This window comes from Elephas maximus, chromosome 9, assembly GCF_024166365.1.
Source record: "Elephas maximus indicus isolate mEleMax1 chromosome 9, mEleMax1 primary haplotype, whole genome shotgun sequence".
Taxonomy (NCBI): Eukaryota; Metazoa; Chordata; class Mammalia; order Proboscidea; family Elephantidae; genus Elephas; species Elephas maximus.
This window is the reverse complement of record NC_064827.1, coordinates 100,618,107-100,635,864: the sequence shown is the minus strand read 5'-3', so window position 1 is coordinate 100,635,864 and position 17,758 is coordinate 100,618,107. Positions and strand designations below refer to the sequence as shown.

Below are 17,758 nucleotides of genomic sequence, written 5' to 3'. Positions count from 1 at the left end.
ATAACATTCTCCTAGTCCATCTGAGTGGCGACTTCACCCTTAGAAACACCAGAGGCCATGGCCTGAGGTCATGGCCATACCTTTTGAGACTGAGGCAGTTCAGGTTCTTGTGTTGTGTTTTCAGCTTCTGCTTCCTGGTTCCTTGGCCTCTTGGCTCCTTGGGCTTCAGGCCTGCATCTGCCTTGCTGGGTCAAGTGTTCCAAATCTTTGTAGCTCCACTGATAAGTGCCTGGAGGCACCCCAGTCAGCCAGGAAGCCTGCTGTGCACAGGCACCCAGCTTTCTTGCTCTGTGGGTCCGCAAGCCTAGCTCCACTGATAAGTGCCCGGAAGCACCCAACTCCGCCTGGAAGCCTCCTGCACATAGGTACTCAGTTATTTTGCTCCTTGGGTCAGCTCCAGGGCTGTCTGGCGGTGGTCTCCTTGTTCTCCTGCTGCTGGTTCTCTGCGGCTGCAGATTCTCTATTGCTGCCAGTTCTCTGCTGCTGCTGGCCCTCTGTCACCGCTGCTCCTCTATCCATTCACAGTTTAGAAACCGCTTCCACATGTTAGGTGTCTGTTAGTGCAGAACTCCACTGTCTCAGTACCAATTTCTGTGTTTTGTCATCTAGTGCTGCTATAACAGAAGTACCGCAAGTGGATGGTTGTAACAAAGAGTTTGTTTTCTCATAGTAAAAAAAAAAAAAAAAATAGTAAAGTAGGCTAAAATCCAAATTCAGGGTGTCAGCTCCAAGGAAAGGTTTTCTCTCTCTGTCGGCCTTCTCATCAATCTTCCCCCAGACGAGGAGCTTCTCTGCGCAGGGACCCTGCATCCAAAGGACCTGCTCTGTTTCCGGCACTGCTTTCTTGGTGGTATGAGGTCCCCCGTCTCTCTGCTTGCTTCTATTTTTTATATCTCAAGAGATTGCCTCAACCCAGTAGGTTGAGTCCTGCCACACTAACACAACTGCTGCCCATCCTCCCTCATTAACATCATAGAGGCAGGGTTTGGAACATACAGGAAAATCACACAATACCTGGAATCATGGCCCAGCCCAATTGATACACACGTTCTTGGGGGGACATAATTCAATCGATGACAGTCTATTTTGTTGGAGATTAATACCGCCACTCCTTTTTTGATTGTTATTTGCTTGATAAATATTTTCCCATGCTTTGAGTTTTAGTTTGTTTGTGTCTTTGAGTCTAAGGTGTATTTCTTGTAGGTAGTGTATATCTGGACTGTGTTTTTTTAATCCATTCTGCCACTCTTTGTCTCTTTATTGGTGCATTTAGTCCATTCACATTCAGTATAATCACTGATAGGTTTATGGGTTTAGTGCTGTTATTTTGATGTCTTTTTTTTTGTTTGTTGTTGACAGTTTGTTCCACTTAATTTTCTGTGCTGAGTTGTTTTTCTTTTCGTGTTTTCATTGTTGTTGATTTTATATTTGCTGAGTGTATGTTTTTCTTTTTTTTTATTTTGATGTGTAGGATTGTTAGTTTCCTTTGTGGTTACCTTAATATTTACCTCTATTTTTCTAAGTTTAAACCAATCTTTTATTTCTTGATATTGCCTTGACTTCCTCTCCATATGAAAGTTCTATGACTCCATTATTTAGTCCTCTTTTTTGCTTTAGTGTTGTCATCTTTTACATATTGACATACCTTTTTTTTCTATTTTCAGTGTTTTATCTGTGATTTATTTTTGTGACTTCCCTATCTGGATTGATATCTGGTTGTTCTGCCCTGTGTTCTAGTCTTGGGTTGTAATCTGATGTTATTGATTTTCTAACAGAGGGCTCCCTTTAGTATTTCTTATAATTTTGGTTTGGTTTTTACAAATTCTCTTAAATCCCTTTTGTCTGGAAATGCCCTAATTTTGCCATGATATTTGAGAGACAGTTTTGCTGGTTATATAATTCTTGGTTGGCAATTTCTTTCCTTCAAGGCTTTACATATGTCATGTCTTTGCCTTCTTGCCTGCATGGTTTCAGCTGAGTAGTCCATGCTTAGCCTTATTGATTTTTTTTGTAGATGACTTTTTGTTCATCCTTAGCCGCTCTTAACACTCTTTCTTTATCTTTGGTATTGGCAAGTTTGATTATGTCTTAGTGACTTTCTTTTGGGGTAGATTTCTTTGTGGGGTTCGATGGGCTTCTTGGATAGATATCTTCTTGTCTTTCATGGTATCAGGGAAGTTTTCTGGCAAGGAATCTTCAGCAATTCTCTCTGTATTTTCTATTATCCCCCTCTGTTCTGGTACTGCAATCACTTGTAAGATAGAGTCCCACTTAATTTTTAGGGTTTCTTCATTTAAAAAAATTCTTTATCTGATTTTTCCTCAAATACATTGGTGTCAAGTGCTTTATCTTCAATCTCACTAATTCTGACTTCCACTGCCTCAATTCTGTTCCTATGGCTTTCTATTGAGTTGTCTAATTCTGAAATCTTGCTAATTTTTTTGATTTCTGTTGGATGTCTTTCTAAGGATTCTTGCAGCCTGTTAAATTTGTCCTTATGCTCTTGTATAACCTTCTTAATTTTCTCTATTGCTTTGTCTGTGTGTTCCTTGGCTTGGTCTGCATTTTGCCTGATCTCTTCCTGATCTGTTGAAGAGCTTTGTATATCAATCTTGAATTCTACCTTTGGTAATTCCAAGACTTTATCTTCCTCTGGGAGGTTTGTTAACTCTTTGTTTTGGTTTCTTGCTGAAGCCACCTTGGTCTGCCTCTTTATATGATTTGACATTCATTGTTGTCTCTGAGCCATCATTAAGTTATTATATTTATTTTAAGTTTGCTTACTGTGTCCTAGCTTCTTGTTTTGTTTTGATATGCCCAAATAGACTGGTCATGTGAGCTACTTTGATTATTGGTGTATTTGAAGCTCTCACATCTTGTCATCAGGTAGTTAGAGCTGTTACTTGGTATGTGAGCCCAGGAGTCCTTTTATTTTTCTTGGGTGGGTTCTGCTCAGGTGTTCGGGTCATTGGTCCCCTAGTGTGTGATGCAGGCTCTCACCTACAGTCCTATATGGGCAGGGCTACGTAGGGGTGATTGGAGTATGCACAGGTAACTGGCTGCAGTAGGGCATTATGGGCTGAGCAAGGTTGGAGGCTGACGGCTGCCCCTAACTGCCTGGGTGGAAGGTGTGTCCCTCTTCCTTAGATTGCATAGGTGGGTGGGTTTTGCAGCCGGACTTTAGGCACCCAATGCTGTTGGTTGTAAGTACTGGGAGGCATCGCTTATACTTGGACCCCTGTCTTGGGTGGCTAGGTGGAGTATGTGGAGCCACCAGTCCTCAGGTCCCCGATGTGGGTAGGTGAGGACCCTTCTTAATGGGCAGGGCAGTATCAAATGTCATGAATCTGCCACTCCCTGTTAGCTGTCCCAGTTGAAAATAGGCTTCAGGTATACACCCAGTAGTACTATGCTAATGAGGGCCTATGCTGTTGAAATGGGCCCACACTGGTCTAGGTAGGGGTGAAAGACATTCAAAGTCCATGGACCCCTTCTGCCTGTGCCTAGGCAAAGGAGCTCTGCCTGCCCTGAGTTCCTAGCTCGAGGGGAGCTGGCAGATTATTTTTTCCTGTTTGTTAATTTGTTCTCTCTCCAAAGCCAGGAGAATGGCTCGGAGTGTGTGATGGGTTCCTCTTCTGGCTCAGGGTGTACGGTAATCTCTGAACCCAGACTGTGACCGATGCAGAGCCGAGAGGGTTGGGTAAATGGGAGAGAGGTACTTCCCAGAGGGAGGAAGGGTTTGTTTGATCCCACGCAGTAGGTTAAATGCCCACACTTAGCTTTTGGAGATTTCATGCCTCTTCTCCCTGATTCCAGAGGCTTGAGCAGACTCCCTGCCACTCAGTTTCTCCTGGTTTAGAAAACACGTCCTGTGCACTAATGCTTGCCTCAGCCCACGTGCACCAGCCAATCCAGCCTGCAGGGTGCTGGCCAGGTCAGGCCCGGCAAGTCTTTGCTGTTTCTGAACTGTCTGTCCCTCCCTCTGCTGCTCAGTCCAACTCCTCAGCTTTGTCTTTCATGTTCAGGGCTCCTAGATTGTCATATATAATCCAGTCTCTTGTTTCTTTGGGTCTTTGTTTAAGAGGAACCACAGAAAGTGTCTGACTACCGTGCTATCTTGGCCCCGCCTCCATAGCTGTCTTTTTAAGAGGAGTAGATTATAGAGTTGATTGTGAGGATTGTCAGGGCCAGGCAGTATTTTCGTTCTGTTGTACGTAGGGCTGCTGTGAGCCGGAACTGACTCGGAAGCATCTAGCAACAACAACAACAACAACAAATTATAGAGTAAAATCTGTACAAGAAACTGATGTATTCTGGGTTTTGGGGCTCAGTGGTCATCAGGCCTAGCTTATCATTTGATCCTCCTGGGTTAAAAACAATTACAGGAATTTAAAAACAAAATCCATTTTGGTGTCTGGTATGTTTTGAGCTAGATAAGATAGTTTCCCTTAGAAAGGAAGTGAAGACTTGCAGTTCATTCAAAACAAGTAGTGGTGGTGATGGTTGTACAACATAATGAGTATAATTAATGTTACTGAATTGTGCATGTAAAAAAGTGTTGAAATAAAAAAAACGTTTTGTTGTATGTACACTTACCCACCATAAAAAAAAAAAAATTAACTTGACTGTGATTTCAGGAAAATTGAGGCTTCACACAACAATATGAGCTCACAAGCTCCAGTCCTTCATTTAATTCCATGTCTCCCAGGACAGAGAGGCTTTTTTATCCAACTCCCCAAGCCAACCATTGTAGTTTTTAATGAAAAGGTAATGAAGTAACATAGAGCAAGCTCATCTTCCAAAATTATTTTTATTGGATTGGAAGAGTAGATTACTTAATGTTTCTATTATCTTCATTTATTTTTATAAGTTGCATTCCATTCCTAAGGCATTCTCTGGGCCTGTCAGCAACTTTGAGTGAAGCAGAATAATCCTGCTCTGTTCAAAATCTTAGTCTTATCAAATATCTTGATGAGGGCTTGCAAGTGTCTGCTGTTAAGAGGGTTTTATTGTAATGGTTTTCCTCTTCATCAGATTTGGCCTACACTACTGTCATGTGGAATCTTAAGACCTTAGGAATAATCTATCTAGTCCAACCATCTCATTGTACTGATGTGGAAACAGCCAGAGAGTATGCCCACGATCATAGTAGCCTGTCTGGGCTCTCCCCAGTCTCGCACAGGACCTTTCTGCATTGATTTATGGATGTGATACAGGGGTCTTGGAACCCAGTGAAGCTAATTTCAATCGTTTCTGATAGGGAATCAGGGTGTTCAGAAACTATTCATTGCATTGCCACATCAACTGACCTTGCCTTCTAGTAGAGTGGTGATGGACTCACAAATACGTGGCCATGTGTAGTGGTTTGTGCTCAGGTTCTGGAGCCAGATTGCATGGATCAAATCCTGGCATACAGGTTATATGACTTTGGTCAAGTCACTGGCCCTCTGTGTGCCTCAGTTTCCTCATATATGAAATGGGGACCTTCCTTATTGGTTTGTTGTGAGGACTGAATGATTTCATACCTGCAAAATGATTAGAACAAGGGGTCAGGTGCATTGTACGTGTTACACGAGCATTTGCCATTTCGATTAGGGTTTTTGTTTTGTACACTACGGGTCTTGATCAGTTAATGAGTTAAGAAATCAGTGTTCTGAGTCAGGAATAGGACTTAAAAAAAATTAAATGCTATGTGATACAGCAAAAGAGAACATATTATATCTAAAAAACCAAAACCCACCATCGTTGAGTCAATTCTGACTCCTAGTGACCCTATAGGACAGAGTAGAACTGCCCTATACAGTTTCCGAGGCTGTAATCTTTATGGAAGCAGACCGCCACATCTTTCTCCTGCATATTACGCCTACTACTCACTTATGACTATCTCGTTATCTGACATTTTGCATTTACAACAATAGTAAAAAACTACTATCTGACTATTTTGTGCATTAAGAATGTACGTCTGGCAATAACAAACATCAGGGTACAAGGTAAAAGTAATGCTGGCTGTGATGATTAAGGTTGTGTGTCAGCTTGGCTGGGTCATGATACTCAGTGATTTGGCAGTTATGTTATGATGTAATCTGGCAGTTATGTAATGATGTAGTCATCCTGCATTTTGTGATCTGATGTGATCATCCTCCATTTTTGCATAATGCTGATTTTCGCATAGTGACCTGGCCTTTGGAACCTGACCATGTTGATAAATGAGGAGTGGGTGTAGTGTCTTGTAGCTCTTCAGGGTACTGTTTTGTGTTCCTTTGGTTTCTTTTTTTGGTGTTCCCTTAGCTTAAAATATGTGTGTGTGTGTGTTTGCATCACAATGTGTGAAATACATTTCTCACGGTGGATCATGGTTAAAGTGTTTGGAAGCCACTGCTTCAGGGACTGAGATGAGCATGTTCCTTATTCTAAGCAATGGCATGGGGATGAGCAAGGCCTGAGTTAGATGTGAATGTGCAAAATGAGCTCTGGCTAAAACTTCTGTATGCATCCTTTGCAGAGGGAGACCAAAGGGCAGTTTCTCATTGACCACATCTGCAACTACTACAGCCTGCTGGAGAAGGACTACTTTGGCATTCGCTATGTAGACCCAGAGAAGCAGCGGGTAAGGTTCCACCTCTGTCTATCCTGTTTTTAGGTAGTGACCCGGGCTGTGGGCACCACAGGGATTGCTCTCAGAGCCCTCGCAGCACACTCTTGTTCTCATTGATTATTGGCCTCATTTTCTCCACATGAAACCAACTGTCTTGTGGGTGTGTGAGTGAAAGTGGCACTGGCTCTACTGGACTGGGTGGGGCAGGATAAGGAAGCACTTACCTTAGGCCTTTTTCAGAAAGCTGCTTTCAGCTGATTGGAAGTGAGAAGTTTCCTGTACTCTTTGAACCTAGAGTTAATAGTGACTGCAGTATTAATAGTGACTACATAAAATATTAAATATTCATACTAATAGTGACTACATAAATACTCATTATAGAGAAAACTATACCCTCTCAATATAAAAAGCTATTAAGGTCACCAAGAGTTGGCATCAACTCGAGGGGAGAATGAGGAGTGGTTGCTTTATGGGTACAGGTTTTCTTCTGGAGTGATGAAAATGTTTGGAGCTTGATATAAGTGGTTGTTGCTTAGCATTGTGAATGTAATAAATGCCACTGAATGTACACTTCATCACGGTTAATTTTATGTTATGGCATTTCAACTCAGTTAAAAACAAACCTATTGGTAGGTGAAGGGTTGTCACTTCTGAAGCTGTTCCTTCGGTGTCACTACATTTGGCAGCCCCCATTGTATTCCTGCTCCTGGACATACCTGCCCTCTCTGGTACCTGTTGGAAGTAAGGGTGAATGGGAGTCTTGTCCTTTGGGCTGGTGTAGCAGCCCAGTGTGTTCCAGCATATGCTGGACTCACAGTGATGTTTGTCCATCACATCCTGCGGAATCTTCATCCCAGCTTCTGCTACTGGGGTTTCCCATTCCTGCAACCCTACTGTGGGTCCCAGCTGTGGGCTAGGGTGCCCTGTACTTGTTTGCACAAGAAGGCCAGTATGAGAAGGGGTGTCTGAGGATGGGGGCCATCTTTTCCCTGCCTTCTTTAATTTGCTGTTATCCTCCCAGTGTCCCTGGTCATCTTCCTATACACTCTCCCCTCCCCGCAATCCCATCTGGCTCCTCATTTAGTATTTATTGACCCGAAACTATGAGGAGAGGCTGACAGAAGGGATTTTTATAAAGAAAGAGAATGTTTAAGGAATAAGTTGGATTTTCTTCTGAAACACTGAGAATCTTACTTAGCTCTTGGAGTCCTATGGGACCCAAGCTCCTATGAAGGTATAAAATAAAATGGTTTAGGGGAGGGAGTTTTTGGATGCCTATAGCACTTGCAGAGGCTGTCTGGGTAGCGCAAATGGCTACTTGCTACTAAATGAAAGGCTGGCAGTTTGAGTCCACCCAGAGGTGCCTTGGAAGAAAGGCCTGGTCGTATACTTCTGAAAGGTCACAGCCACTGAAAACCCTATGGATCACAGTTCTACTCTGACTCACATGGGGTCGCCGTGAATTGAAATTGATTTGACAGTGGTTTGGTGAAGCACTTGCAGAAGCCCTTTCAACACTGACCTGAGTAAGAGGAAGGCGGCAGGAGTGGTGAGGACATAGGGCTAACATGATGACAGGGATTTGTGTGGCATTTAATCCACACACACAACAGTGGCTTCCAGACCTGGCCCTGCACAAAAATCACCTCAAGTGCTTGTTACAGATCCTTAATGTGGACCCTGTTCTACACCTCCTGAATCAGAGTTCCTGGGTTAGGGCCCAGCAACATGTATTTTAACACATTTTTACTCTAATTTTGATGCAGCCATTTCTTTGGTCTTATGATCAGTGTTGGGGACCATGACATAGAGACATTAATGGATATAACTTCCTAAAACCTATGAAACAGGTTCAAGGAAGTTGCTACCAAGGTCCCACAAGTAGTAAGTGATGGAGTGAGAAGCTGAGCTCAGGATGAGGGTTCAGAGTCACTATGGACTAAACAGACTTTGTGGACAAGGTTAGTCATCTGAGCACCACTGAAGATAAGTCATTTCTATGCAAAATTTCATTCCAAATTCCAAACAACCAGCCTTCAGAAAGTATACTAGCTACTATTACTTGAACATCTACCACGTGCCAGGAATTTTACTCATATTATTTCTAGTCCTCACAAAAAGCTGCAGGAAGGGGAAAACTGAGCCACAGAGAGGGTCCGTGATTGCCTGTGGCCACATGGTTAGTAACTGTTGGAGATGGGATTTGAACCCACATTCTTTTCATCTTATCTCCCAAATGAAAACCTGAAACATAGCCTAGACCAGGGATCTGTAAATTTTTTTCTGTATAAGGTCAGGAAGTAAACATTTTCAACTTTGTGGGTTACACAGTTTCTGTCTTCATTACTCAACTCCACTGTTCTAGCGGAAAGTGATTGTCATGAATTGAATTGTGTCCCCCAAAATATGTGTCAACTTGGCTAGGCCATGATTCCCACTATTGTGTGGTTGTCCTCCATTTTGTGATCTGATTATCCTCCATTTTGTGATGTGTTGTAAATCCTAGCCTCTATGCCTGTGGTTATGGTCCCATTTGGGAGTGAGCTATCGGTTATGTTAATGAGGCGGGATTAGGTCATGTTAATGGGGATTATGATGAGATATAACATCCTTACTCAGGTCACAGGACTGAACTAATGTAAGGGAAGTTTCTCGGAGGTGTACTCTGTATCACTTTTTATCTTACAAGATATAAAAACAGAGAGAAGCGAACAGAAAGGGAAGGATATACTACTACCAAAAAAGAAGAGCTGGGAGTGGAGCACACCCTTTGGACCCCGGGGTGTCTGTGCTAAGAACTTCCTAGACCCAGGGGACGATTGATGCCAAGATGCATGGAGATTTCCAAGGAAAGCTGGGCCCACAGATGTTGGAAGGAGACAAGGACCTTCCCCCGGAGCTGACAGAGAAAACCTTCACCTAGAGCTAGCACCTTTAATTCAGACTTCAAGCCTCCTAAACCATCAGAGAATAAATTTCTGTTTGTCAAAGCCATCCACTTGTGGTATTTCTGTTATAGCAGCACTGGATAACTAAGACAGTGACCATAGCCAATACATAAATTAGTAGATGTGCTGTGTTCCAATAAAACTTTATTAACAAAAGAATAGGCAGCAGGCCAGAATTGCTTCATGGACTGTAGTTTGCTGACCCCTGGCTGGATAATAGCTGGAAACTGCTTAAATGCAAAAGTCTTTTTCATTACCCTTGATCCTGTGATTGGAGATAAAGGATAAAATTTTAAGAGAAGTCTCTAGGGTGGGAATAGAGGTATGATTATGAACTTATTTTTTTAAAATATACATTCAGATAGATATGGAAATATAGATATGTGTGTATGGCACTGGGTTTTTGGGTGGGTGTATGCATTTTTTGTGCATAGGTTAGTGCAAATACACATATATTTTCAAGTTCTGCCCACTAACAGGGCCTAGAAGTAATAACATCCCATTAGCAACAAGTAACTCAATGCCGAGAACTTCGTTTCTAAATACTATTCGCCAGTGAACAGAATGAGGGACCCTTGCATAAGTGATCATTTCTAGGGCTGGGGTAGGGAAATTACTAGGTGAGCCTGGAGTATCTTGAGGTGCCAGAAAGTAAGGAAATTGCAAAAAACGAACAGATGGGGGCACTAGAAAAGATACAGAGCGAACCTGAAAAAGCTGCCAATGTCCAAAGCTGGAACAATTTGAGCAACAAAAATAAGTAACAATTGTTGTTAGTTGCCATTGTGTCATCTCTGACTCATGGTGACCCCATGTATAACAAATGTAACGTCTTTTCCTGTGACATCTTCATGATCATTGATGATTGAGTCCATTGTTGCTACCACTGTGTTTTGAATGCCTTCTAACCTAAGAGGCTCATCTTCTAGCACTGTATCAGACAATATTCTGCTGTGATCCTTGAAGTTTTCATTGGCTAATTTTCAGAAGTAGGTCACCAGGCCTTTTTTCCTAGTCTGTCTTAGTATGGAAGCTCTGCTGAAACCTGTCCACCATGGGCGACTCTGCCGATACTTATATACTGGTGGCATAGCTTCCAGCATCATAGCAACATACAAGGCATCACAGTGCAACAAATTGATAGGTGGATGATGGAAATAACAATAGTATTGGATTACAGCCCATTGACTAAAATAAAAATCCCCAATCCATGAGTCTATACTGATATAAATATTTGGATAAATAAATAAGAGAGGGATAAGGGACAGCTCTTCTTTACAGAAGAATTTCAGTTCATAAATGTAGAGGAAAATGAGGGAAATAGAAAACCACCATTAGGCTGCAGGTAAGATCCATTGAATGAATGCTAAAATTGGTAGGCAAAAGTTTGAGGAGAAACAAGATATTGGCATAGTTTCAAAGTAACCCCCCCAAGATATATATATATATGTGTATATTTAATTACAAAGGGAAAATTAATAACTCTTTAATACCACTTTAACCAAGTGATTAGGGTCAATATCACCAGTAAAAAGACACTGGCATCATGAGCCCTGATATGACAAGCTGAGAAGGGCGTATCACCTCTGAGATATACTTGCCAAAACATACACAACTTTAGTCACATATTGAGAAAATATCAGATGAATCTCAAGAGTGGACATTCTCCAAAGTGGTGGTATTGTTGTTAGGTGCTGTCGAGTAGGTTCCGACTCATAGCCACCCTGTGTACAACAGAACGAAACACTGCCCAGTCCTGCACCATACTCAGAATTGTTGCTGTGTTTCAGCCCATTGTTGCAGCCACTGTGTCAGTCCATCTCATTGAGGGCCTTCCTCTTTTTCGCTGACCCCCTACTTTACCAAACATGATGTTCTTCTCTAAGGACTGGTCCCTCCTGATAACGTGTCCAAAGTACGTGAGAGGAAGTCTTGCCATCCTTGCTTTTAAGGAACATTCTGGCTGCACTTCTTCCAAGACAGATTTGTTTGTTCTTGTAGCAGTCCATGGTATATTCAATATTCTTCACCAATGCTATAAGTCAAAGGCATCAATTCTTCTCCAAAATAACTTACCAATATTCTTCAAAAGCCTCCGTGAAAAGCAACGAAAGACTGAAGAACCCTATCGCACTGGTGAGAGCATTGACTAAATGCAATGTGGGATCCTGAATTGACCTGGAACAGATAAAAAGATGTTAGTGAGAAAGCTAGTGAACTCTATATAAAGTCTGTAGTTTAGTTAACAGTATCGTACTAATATTAGTTTCTTAGTTTTGACAATTGTACTGTGGGTCATACAAGATATTCATATTAAGAAAAGCTACGTGAAGGATATACTATGATATTTTTGCAAATTTTCTAGAGGTCTAAAATTAATTTTTTTAATTATAAAAAATGGAAGCCTTCATATTGATATATTTCCCTGTTCTTTACATTTGACTTGGTTTAGCATAATTTTTAATGTCTACACTTGGGCAGCAGTTTATAGGAAAAAAATGGGGTCTACCCCAAAATAAAACTATCTTATCTGATTCAATCACTAAACTGCTTAGAGGCGTGTCTGCGTATTTGTATTTTTTCTCTGTCTCGTCAAAATATTACAGCCTTTTAATTCTGAGGATACAGTATGAGTGTAGCCTCTACGTAAGCTGCGCGGTAATCACTGCACAAAACTGCATGGACTTTGGACTCCATGAGATGTGAATTAAAAATCCCATCTCTGTAAATTTGGCGACAAGTAATGATGATGGTTATGCAACACAACTGATATAATTGGTGCCACTGAATTATATGTGTGAAAGATGTTGTGTTATCTGTATTTTTATAATATTAAAAAAAAAATTCCATCTCCACTGGTTGGTAAGCTGTGCGGTCTTGGCTGAAAACCCTGGTAGTGTAGTGGTTAAGAGCTATGGCTGCTAACCAAAAGGATGGCAGTTCGAACCCACCAGGTGCTCCTTGGACACTCTATGGGGCAGTTCCACTCTGTCCTATAGGGTTGCTATGAGTTGGAATGGACTTGATCGCAACAGGTTTGTTTTTTTTTTGGTGGTCTTGGCCAAGTTACTGAACCTTTCTGAGTCTCTTTCCTGATTGACAAAATATTCATATAGTATTCTTAATTGTAATTTCATCATGATTTAATTCATTATAATTATAACATTGTATTGTTATATAATATTATATATAGAACTTCTGGTAGTACAGTTGGTAAGCACTCAGCTGCTGAGAGGTCAGCGATTTGAACCCACCAGATGCTCCCTGGGAGAAAATGATGGCAGTTTGCTTCCCTAAAGATTTATAGCCTTTGAAAACCCTGTGGGGCAGTTCAACTATACAATACTATATAATAGATAATATGAAATAATTATTATAACTAGATGTTACTATAATTATTATGCATTGGCTAGGTCTAGGTAAGGCAGTTGCATGAGAAAATATAGTCGTGATTAGCACCTCTAAAACCTAGAAATTTCATAACAACTTTCAAAGACATGGTAGCCATTATTGTGATCTTTGGGGAGAAAAGGCAGAAAGTGAGCCGTAGATGGTTTGAAAAATGGACTCAAAGGCGTGAAGACATGCTGGTATGGGAGTTTTAAGCAGAGTTTCATTCACTAGCATTGGTTTTTTTTTTTTTTTTTTTTTTTAACTAGCTCTTGTACTTTTCCTCAATGGAAAATAAAGTTGATGAATTATTTGGATATAGAGCAAATCAAGTTATTTGGAGAAGCTCAAGTGGAACTCACCTCTGCTGTGGGGGCTGGTGGTTTGCCTCCAACTTGTCACAACTTGATTTACGGTAAACCATTGTGCAATATTAAATATTTAGCACTATTACATTTGAAACACCATATGTCTGACAAGATGTCTCATGCCCATATGCTCGGAAAGTGGTGAGGATTGAGTCAGTAAATGATGACTATCTTTTGCTATTTTGATGGCAAGGGCCTAGAATTTCCATTATTATTATTATTTAAATTTTAGTGAGATGAGAGTCACGTAACACAAAATTAACCAATTTAAAGTGAACAATTCAGTGGCATTTAGTACTTTCACACCGCTACCCAGTTCCAAAACATTTTCATCACCTCAAAAGGAAACTCGTGCGCATTAAGCCTATTTCTGTTAAACCTATTTCTCTCTCCCTCCAGCCCCTGGAAACCACCAGTTTGCTTTCTATCTTCATGGATTTGCCTATTAGGGACATTTCATATAAATGGGATCATACAGTATGTCACCTTTTGTGTCTGGGCTTCTTCACTTGGTATAATGTTGGTATAATGTTCATCTAAACGATAGCATGAATGAGTTCTTCATTTCTCTTTATGGCTGAGTAATATCCCATTGTTTGTATATACTACAATTTGTTTACCTATTCATTCATTGGTGGACATTTGGTTCATTTCCACCTTTTGACTATTGTGAACATCACTGTTATGAACATGTGTGTATTCTTTTATTTTTTATTTGATGTAGAGTATTAATTGAATACTTATCATTAAACATCCTCTTGTGTTTCCACAACGTCCATCTTCTGCTAAAATCATATACTCATAGTTGCTTCCCTGTTATGGACTGAGTTGTATCCCCCAAAAATGTGTGTCAACTTGGGTAGGCCATGATTCCTGGTATTGTGTGGTTGTCTACCATTTTGTAATCTGTAATTACTCTACGTGTTGTAAATCCTAACATCTATGATGTTAATGAGGTAGGATTAGAGGCAGTTATGCTAATGAGGCAGGACTCAATCTTTAGGATTAGGTTGTATCTTGAGTCAATCTCTTTTGAAATATAAAAGAGAGACTTGAGCAGAGGGAACAGGGACCTCATTACCGCCAGGAATGGAGCATCCTCTGGACCCGGGGTTGCTGCGATGAGAAGCTCCTAGACCTGGGAAAGATTGATGACAAGGACCTTCCCCAGGGCTGACAGAGAGAGAAAGCCTTCACCTGGAGCTGGCGCCCTGAATTCTGACTTCTAGCCTCCTAGACTGTGAGAAAATAAATTTCTGTTTATTACAGCCACCCGCTTGTGGTACTTCTGTTATAGCAGCACTAGATAACTAAGGCACTCCCCAAGGTAGTGAAGGATAGTTGGAATTCTCCCCATTTTACTGATAGAGAAAGCTGGGACTATAAGTCCTGAGTCTTGGAAGAAATTATATCCAGAAGAAGAAGGTAGCGTTTGACCTAAGTCAGGGTTTTTTTTTTTTTCCCTTAAATCCAGCATATTCTTTCCAACACTTCTGCCAAGTATTTGGGTAACTTTCCTTTGGAAAGATGAATTTTTGAAATAATTAGCTGGATTTCATAGTTCTAGTGTCTGTGGTGATGGTTTGAGATGTCCATTGTCCTGGATTTCCCATTTTGTTCTTCAATCCCCTGTCCTCCCAAACTCAGCTAGGGAAGTTACTAGCAGTGCCTTAGAGCTGAGGAAGTAACCCATCCCCCAGCCTGGCAAGAAAAGGAAATTATACCGGGACTTGTTTGCAGAGGATTGGCTTACAGTCTGGAGGGCGATTGGACACAGTGCTTTTGGTTTTCACTTCCCTATTTCTAAGCTTCAGGGTCATTGACTTCTCTAACTTAAGGATCATTCTGATTCATGCCCCAAGACAAAGAAGAATTCACTTTGGAAATCCATACCTCTGGGGCAATCTCCTTGTGATAGGACATTTTGTGGCCACCAGACACCAGGGGGACTCATATGATTTCTGATTGGAGAAGGAGCTGCAAAATTATGAATACAAGGGCACTTTGAACCCTGGCACACCCAAGAATATAATTACAGCCCTGAGGTTTTATGCTGATAGCCAGAAAGAGCCAGTGACCCTATCAGGGAGTTTTATTAATAATGGGAAAAGACCTTCTGTATGTTAGAGCAAGTGCCTTTGGGGAGGATGGGAAATGGAATAAAAAACGGGCCCAATGGCTTGAGGTTTCACTCTGGGGATGGTGCCAGGAAGCCAGACAGCATTATGTCCCACAAGCTGCTCCTGCCGCTCAAGTGTTGAGTCTTGCTCCCAGGGAAAATTGCTTCACAGATGCTCGCCACTGGAAACGAGAGTGGTGCCTAAGATTTAGGGCAGTCCTTTCTGTTGTTCTGCTGCGTCAAATCACTGGTCATTGGTTTGTCTGCCGAATGATTCCTCTTAAAAAAAAAGTACCAGGAGTTTTTAACGTTCAAGACCGCTTGAGCATGTGTGGGTGGGAGTAGGAACAAGTAGGTTGGCTTTGCGGGAAAGGACTTTGGACCCAAAAGCAACAAGGAAGACAGCACTGTCATAACAGCTAAAACATGGGATACATTGTTGTATTAGTTCCCTAGGGCTGCCGTAACTGGGCGGCTTATAAGAACAGATATTTGTTGTCTCGCAGTTCTCGAGGCTAGGAATCCGAAATCTGGGTGTCAACAGGGCCATGCTCTCTGTGAAGGCTTTAGGGGACGATCCGTTCTTGTCTCTCCCAGTTTCTTGTAGCCCCAGGAATTCCTTGGCTTAAGCTGCAGCATGACTCTGACTCTACTTTCGTCATCACAAGACCGCCTACCCTTGTCTGTCTCTCTGCGTCTCTTCTCTTTCATAAAGACACTAGTCATCTTGGATCAGGACTCACCTTACCCCGCTATGACCTCATATTAGCTTAAGTGATAGCATCTTCAAAGGCCGTATCTCCAAACAAGGTCACATTCACAAGTAACGGGGATTGAAACGTCAACATATCTTTTGGGCGACACAATTCAACCCATAACAACTATCTAGCGTTTCAGTCGTGGTCCAAGGTATTAGCACTGACAGATTCTTTCAGCAGAAAGCAGAACATGGAATCCAACTATAATGACTGTCTGATACCTGATTCTGTCTACACCTGACGTCTTCTCTTGGGAAGAGAAAGAGATGCCTGCTAAAAGATAGGTTGCAGCCTAGAAGATATGGAGCCACTGGTGGTTCAGTGGTAGAATTCTTGCCTTCCATGCGGGAGAAACAACTTTGATTCCTGGCCAACGGACCTCATATGCAGCCATCACCCGTCTGTCAATGGAGGTTGGCGTGCTGCTATGATGCTGAACAGGTTTCAGTGGAGTTTCCAGACTAAGATAGGCTAGGAAGAAAGGCCTGGTGACCTACTTCTGAAAATCAGCCAGTGAAAACCCTTTGGGTAACAATGGTCTCATCTGCAACCAGTCATGGGAATGGCGCAGCATTTTGTTCCATTGTGCATGTGGTCGCCATGAGTTGGGGGCCTACTTAGTGGCAGCTAACAACAACGATAATGTAGAAGTCACTTAGCAAACCAGGATTTCGTAATTCCAGTGGCAGGAGGAGCAAGTGCATGTACTGTTTATCTTGTTTGGGCCAAAGGGCAGTCTTAAGACTAAGTGGGGCTGGGAAAATGTTATTTCATCCCTGTTTGAGTCAAGAAAAAACAGGATGATCTCCCAGGTAGGAAGTGTTTACTCTCGGTGGTTGGAACAGCCTGGGCTTGGTTCAGATGGGGACAGGAATTAATTAGGGAGGTAAGGTTTAAGTGCGATCATTAGAGAGAAAAGCATTTCCTGGAGGCTTCCAGCAGGCAAGAACATCAGAGCTGACTGGGAGACAGCAAGTTCTAAACTTTCTAAATAGCTTTAAAGGCAACTTTTAAGTCAAGCTGGAAGAACACTAGAATGTAACTATAATATATAATTTGGAGAAATAAAACCAGTGTGCATTAGGAGGTGCCAATTTGAAGTTGGTTTTCCATTCTTTTTCATTCCTAATCTGGCAGATTTCTTTCAAAGTTCAATTCTAATTGTGCATTATATGCATGGAACGTAGTAATGAGGAGTCAACGTTCTGATTATTTATTGCTGTGTAACAAGCCTCCCCAAAACTTAGTGACTTAAAACAACAGTCATTATATTTCAAGATTTTGTGGGTCAGAAATCTGGTCACGGCTCAGCTGGGTGATTCTTCTCTTCCATGAGGTGTTGATTGGGGTCACTCAGTGGTATTCAGCTGGCAGCTAGTCTGGCAGCTGGACCAAGACGTCTTCACTCATATGCCTGGTACCCTGGTGGAGATGGCTGGAAGGTGGGGCTTGGGGGCCCCTCTCCCTCTGCAGGTAGTTTCAGGGCCTCTCCAGGTGGCTTCTCAGCAGGGTATTTGGATGTCTTACATGGACACTCAGGGCTCCAAGTATGAGTGGAGCCACTTATCAAATTGGTTGTA

General features: G+C 41.9%; 1 protein-coding gene across 2 annotated transcripts in view; it reads left to right on the top strand.

Moving 5' to 3' along the window:
- Positions 1-17,758, top strand: part of FRMD3 (FERM domain containing 3) — a 367,315-nt gene that overhangs the window by 185,400 nt on the left and 164,157 nt on the right. Inside the window, exon 2 of one of the 2 annotated variants that reach the window (XM_049896889.1) lies at positions 6,503-6,607. In XM_049896889.1, coding sequence (XP_049752846.1) covers positions 6,503-6,607 — 105 coding nt within the window. Of the gene's footprint in view, positions 1-6,502; positions 6,608-17,758 lie in introns of those variants that run through there. The other variant, XM_049896890.1, reaches the window with a different exon arrangement.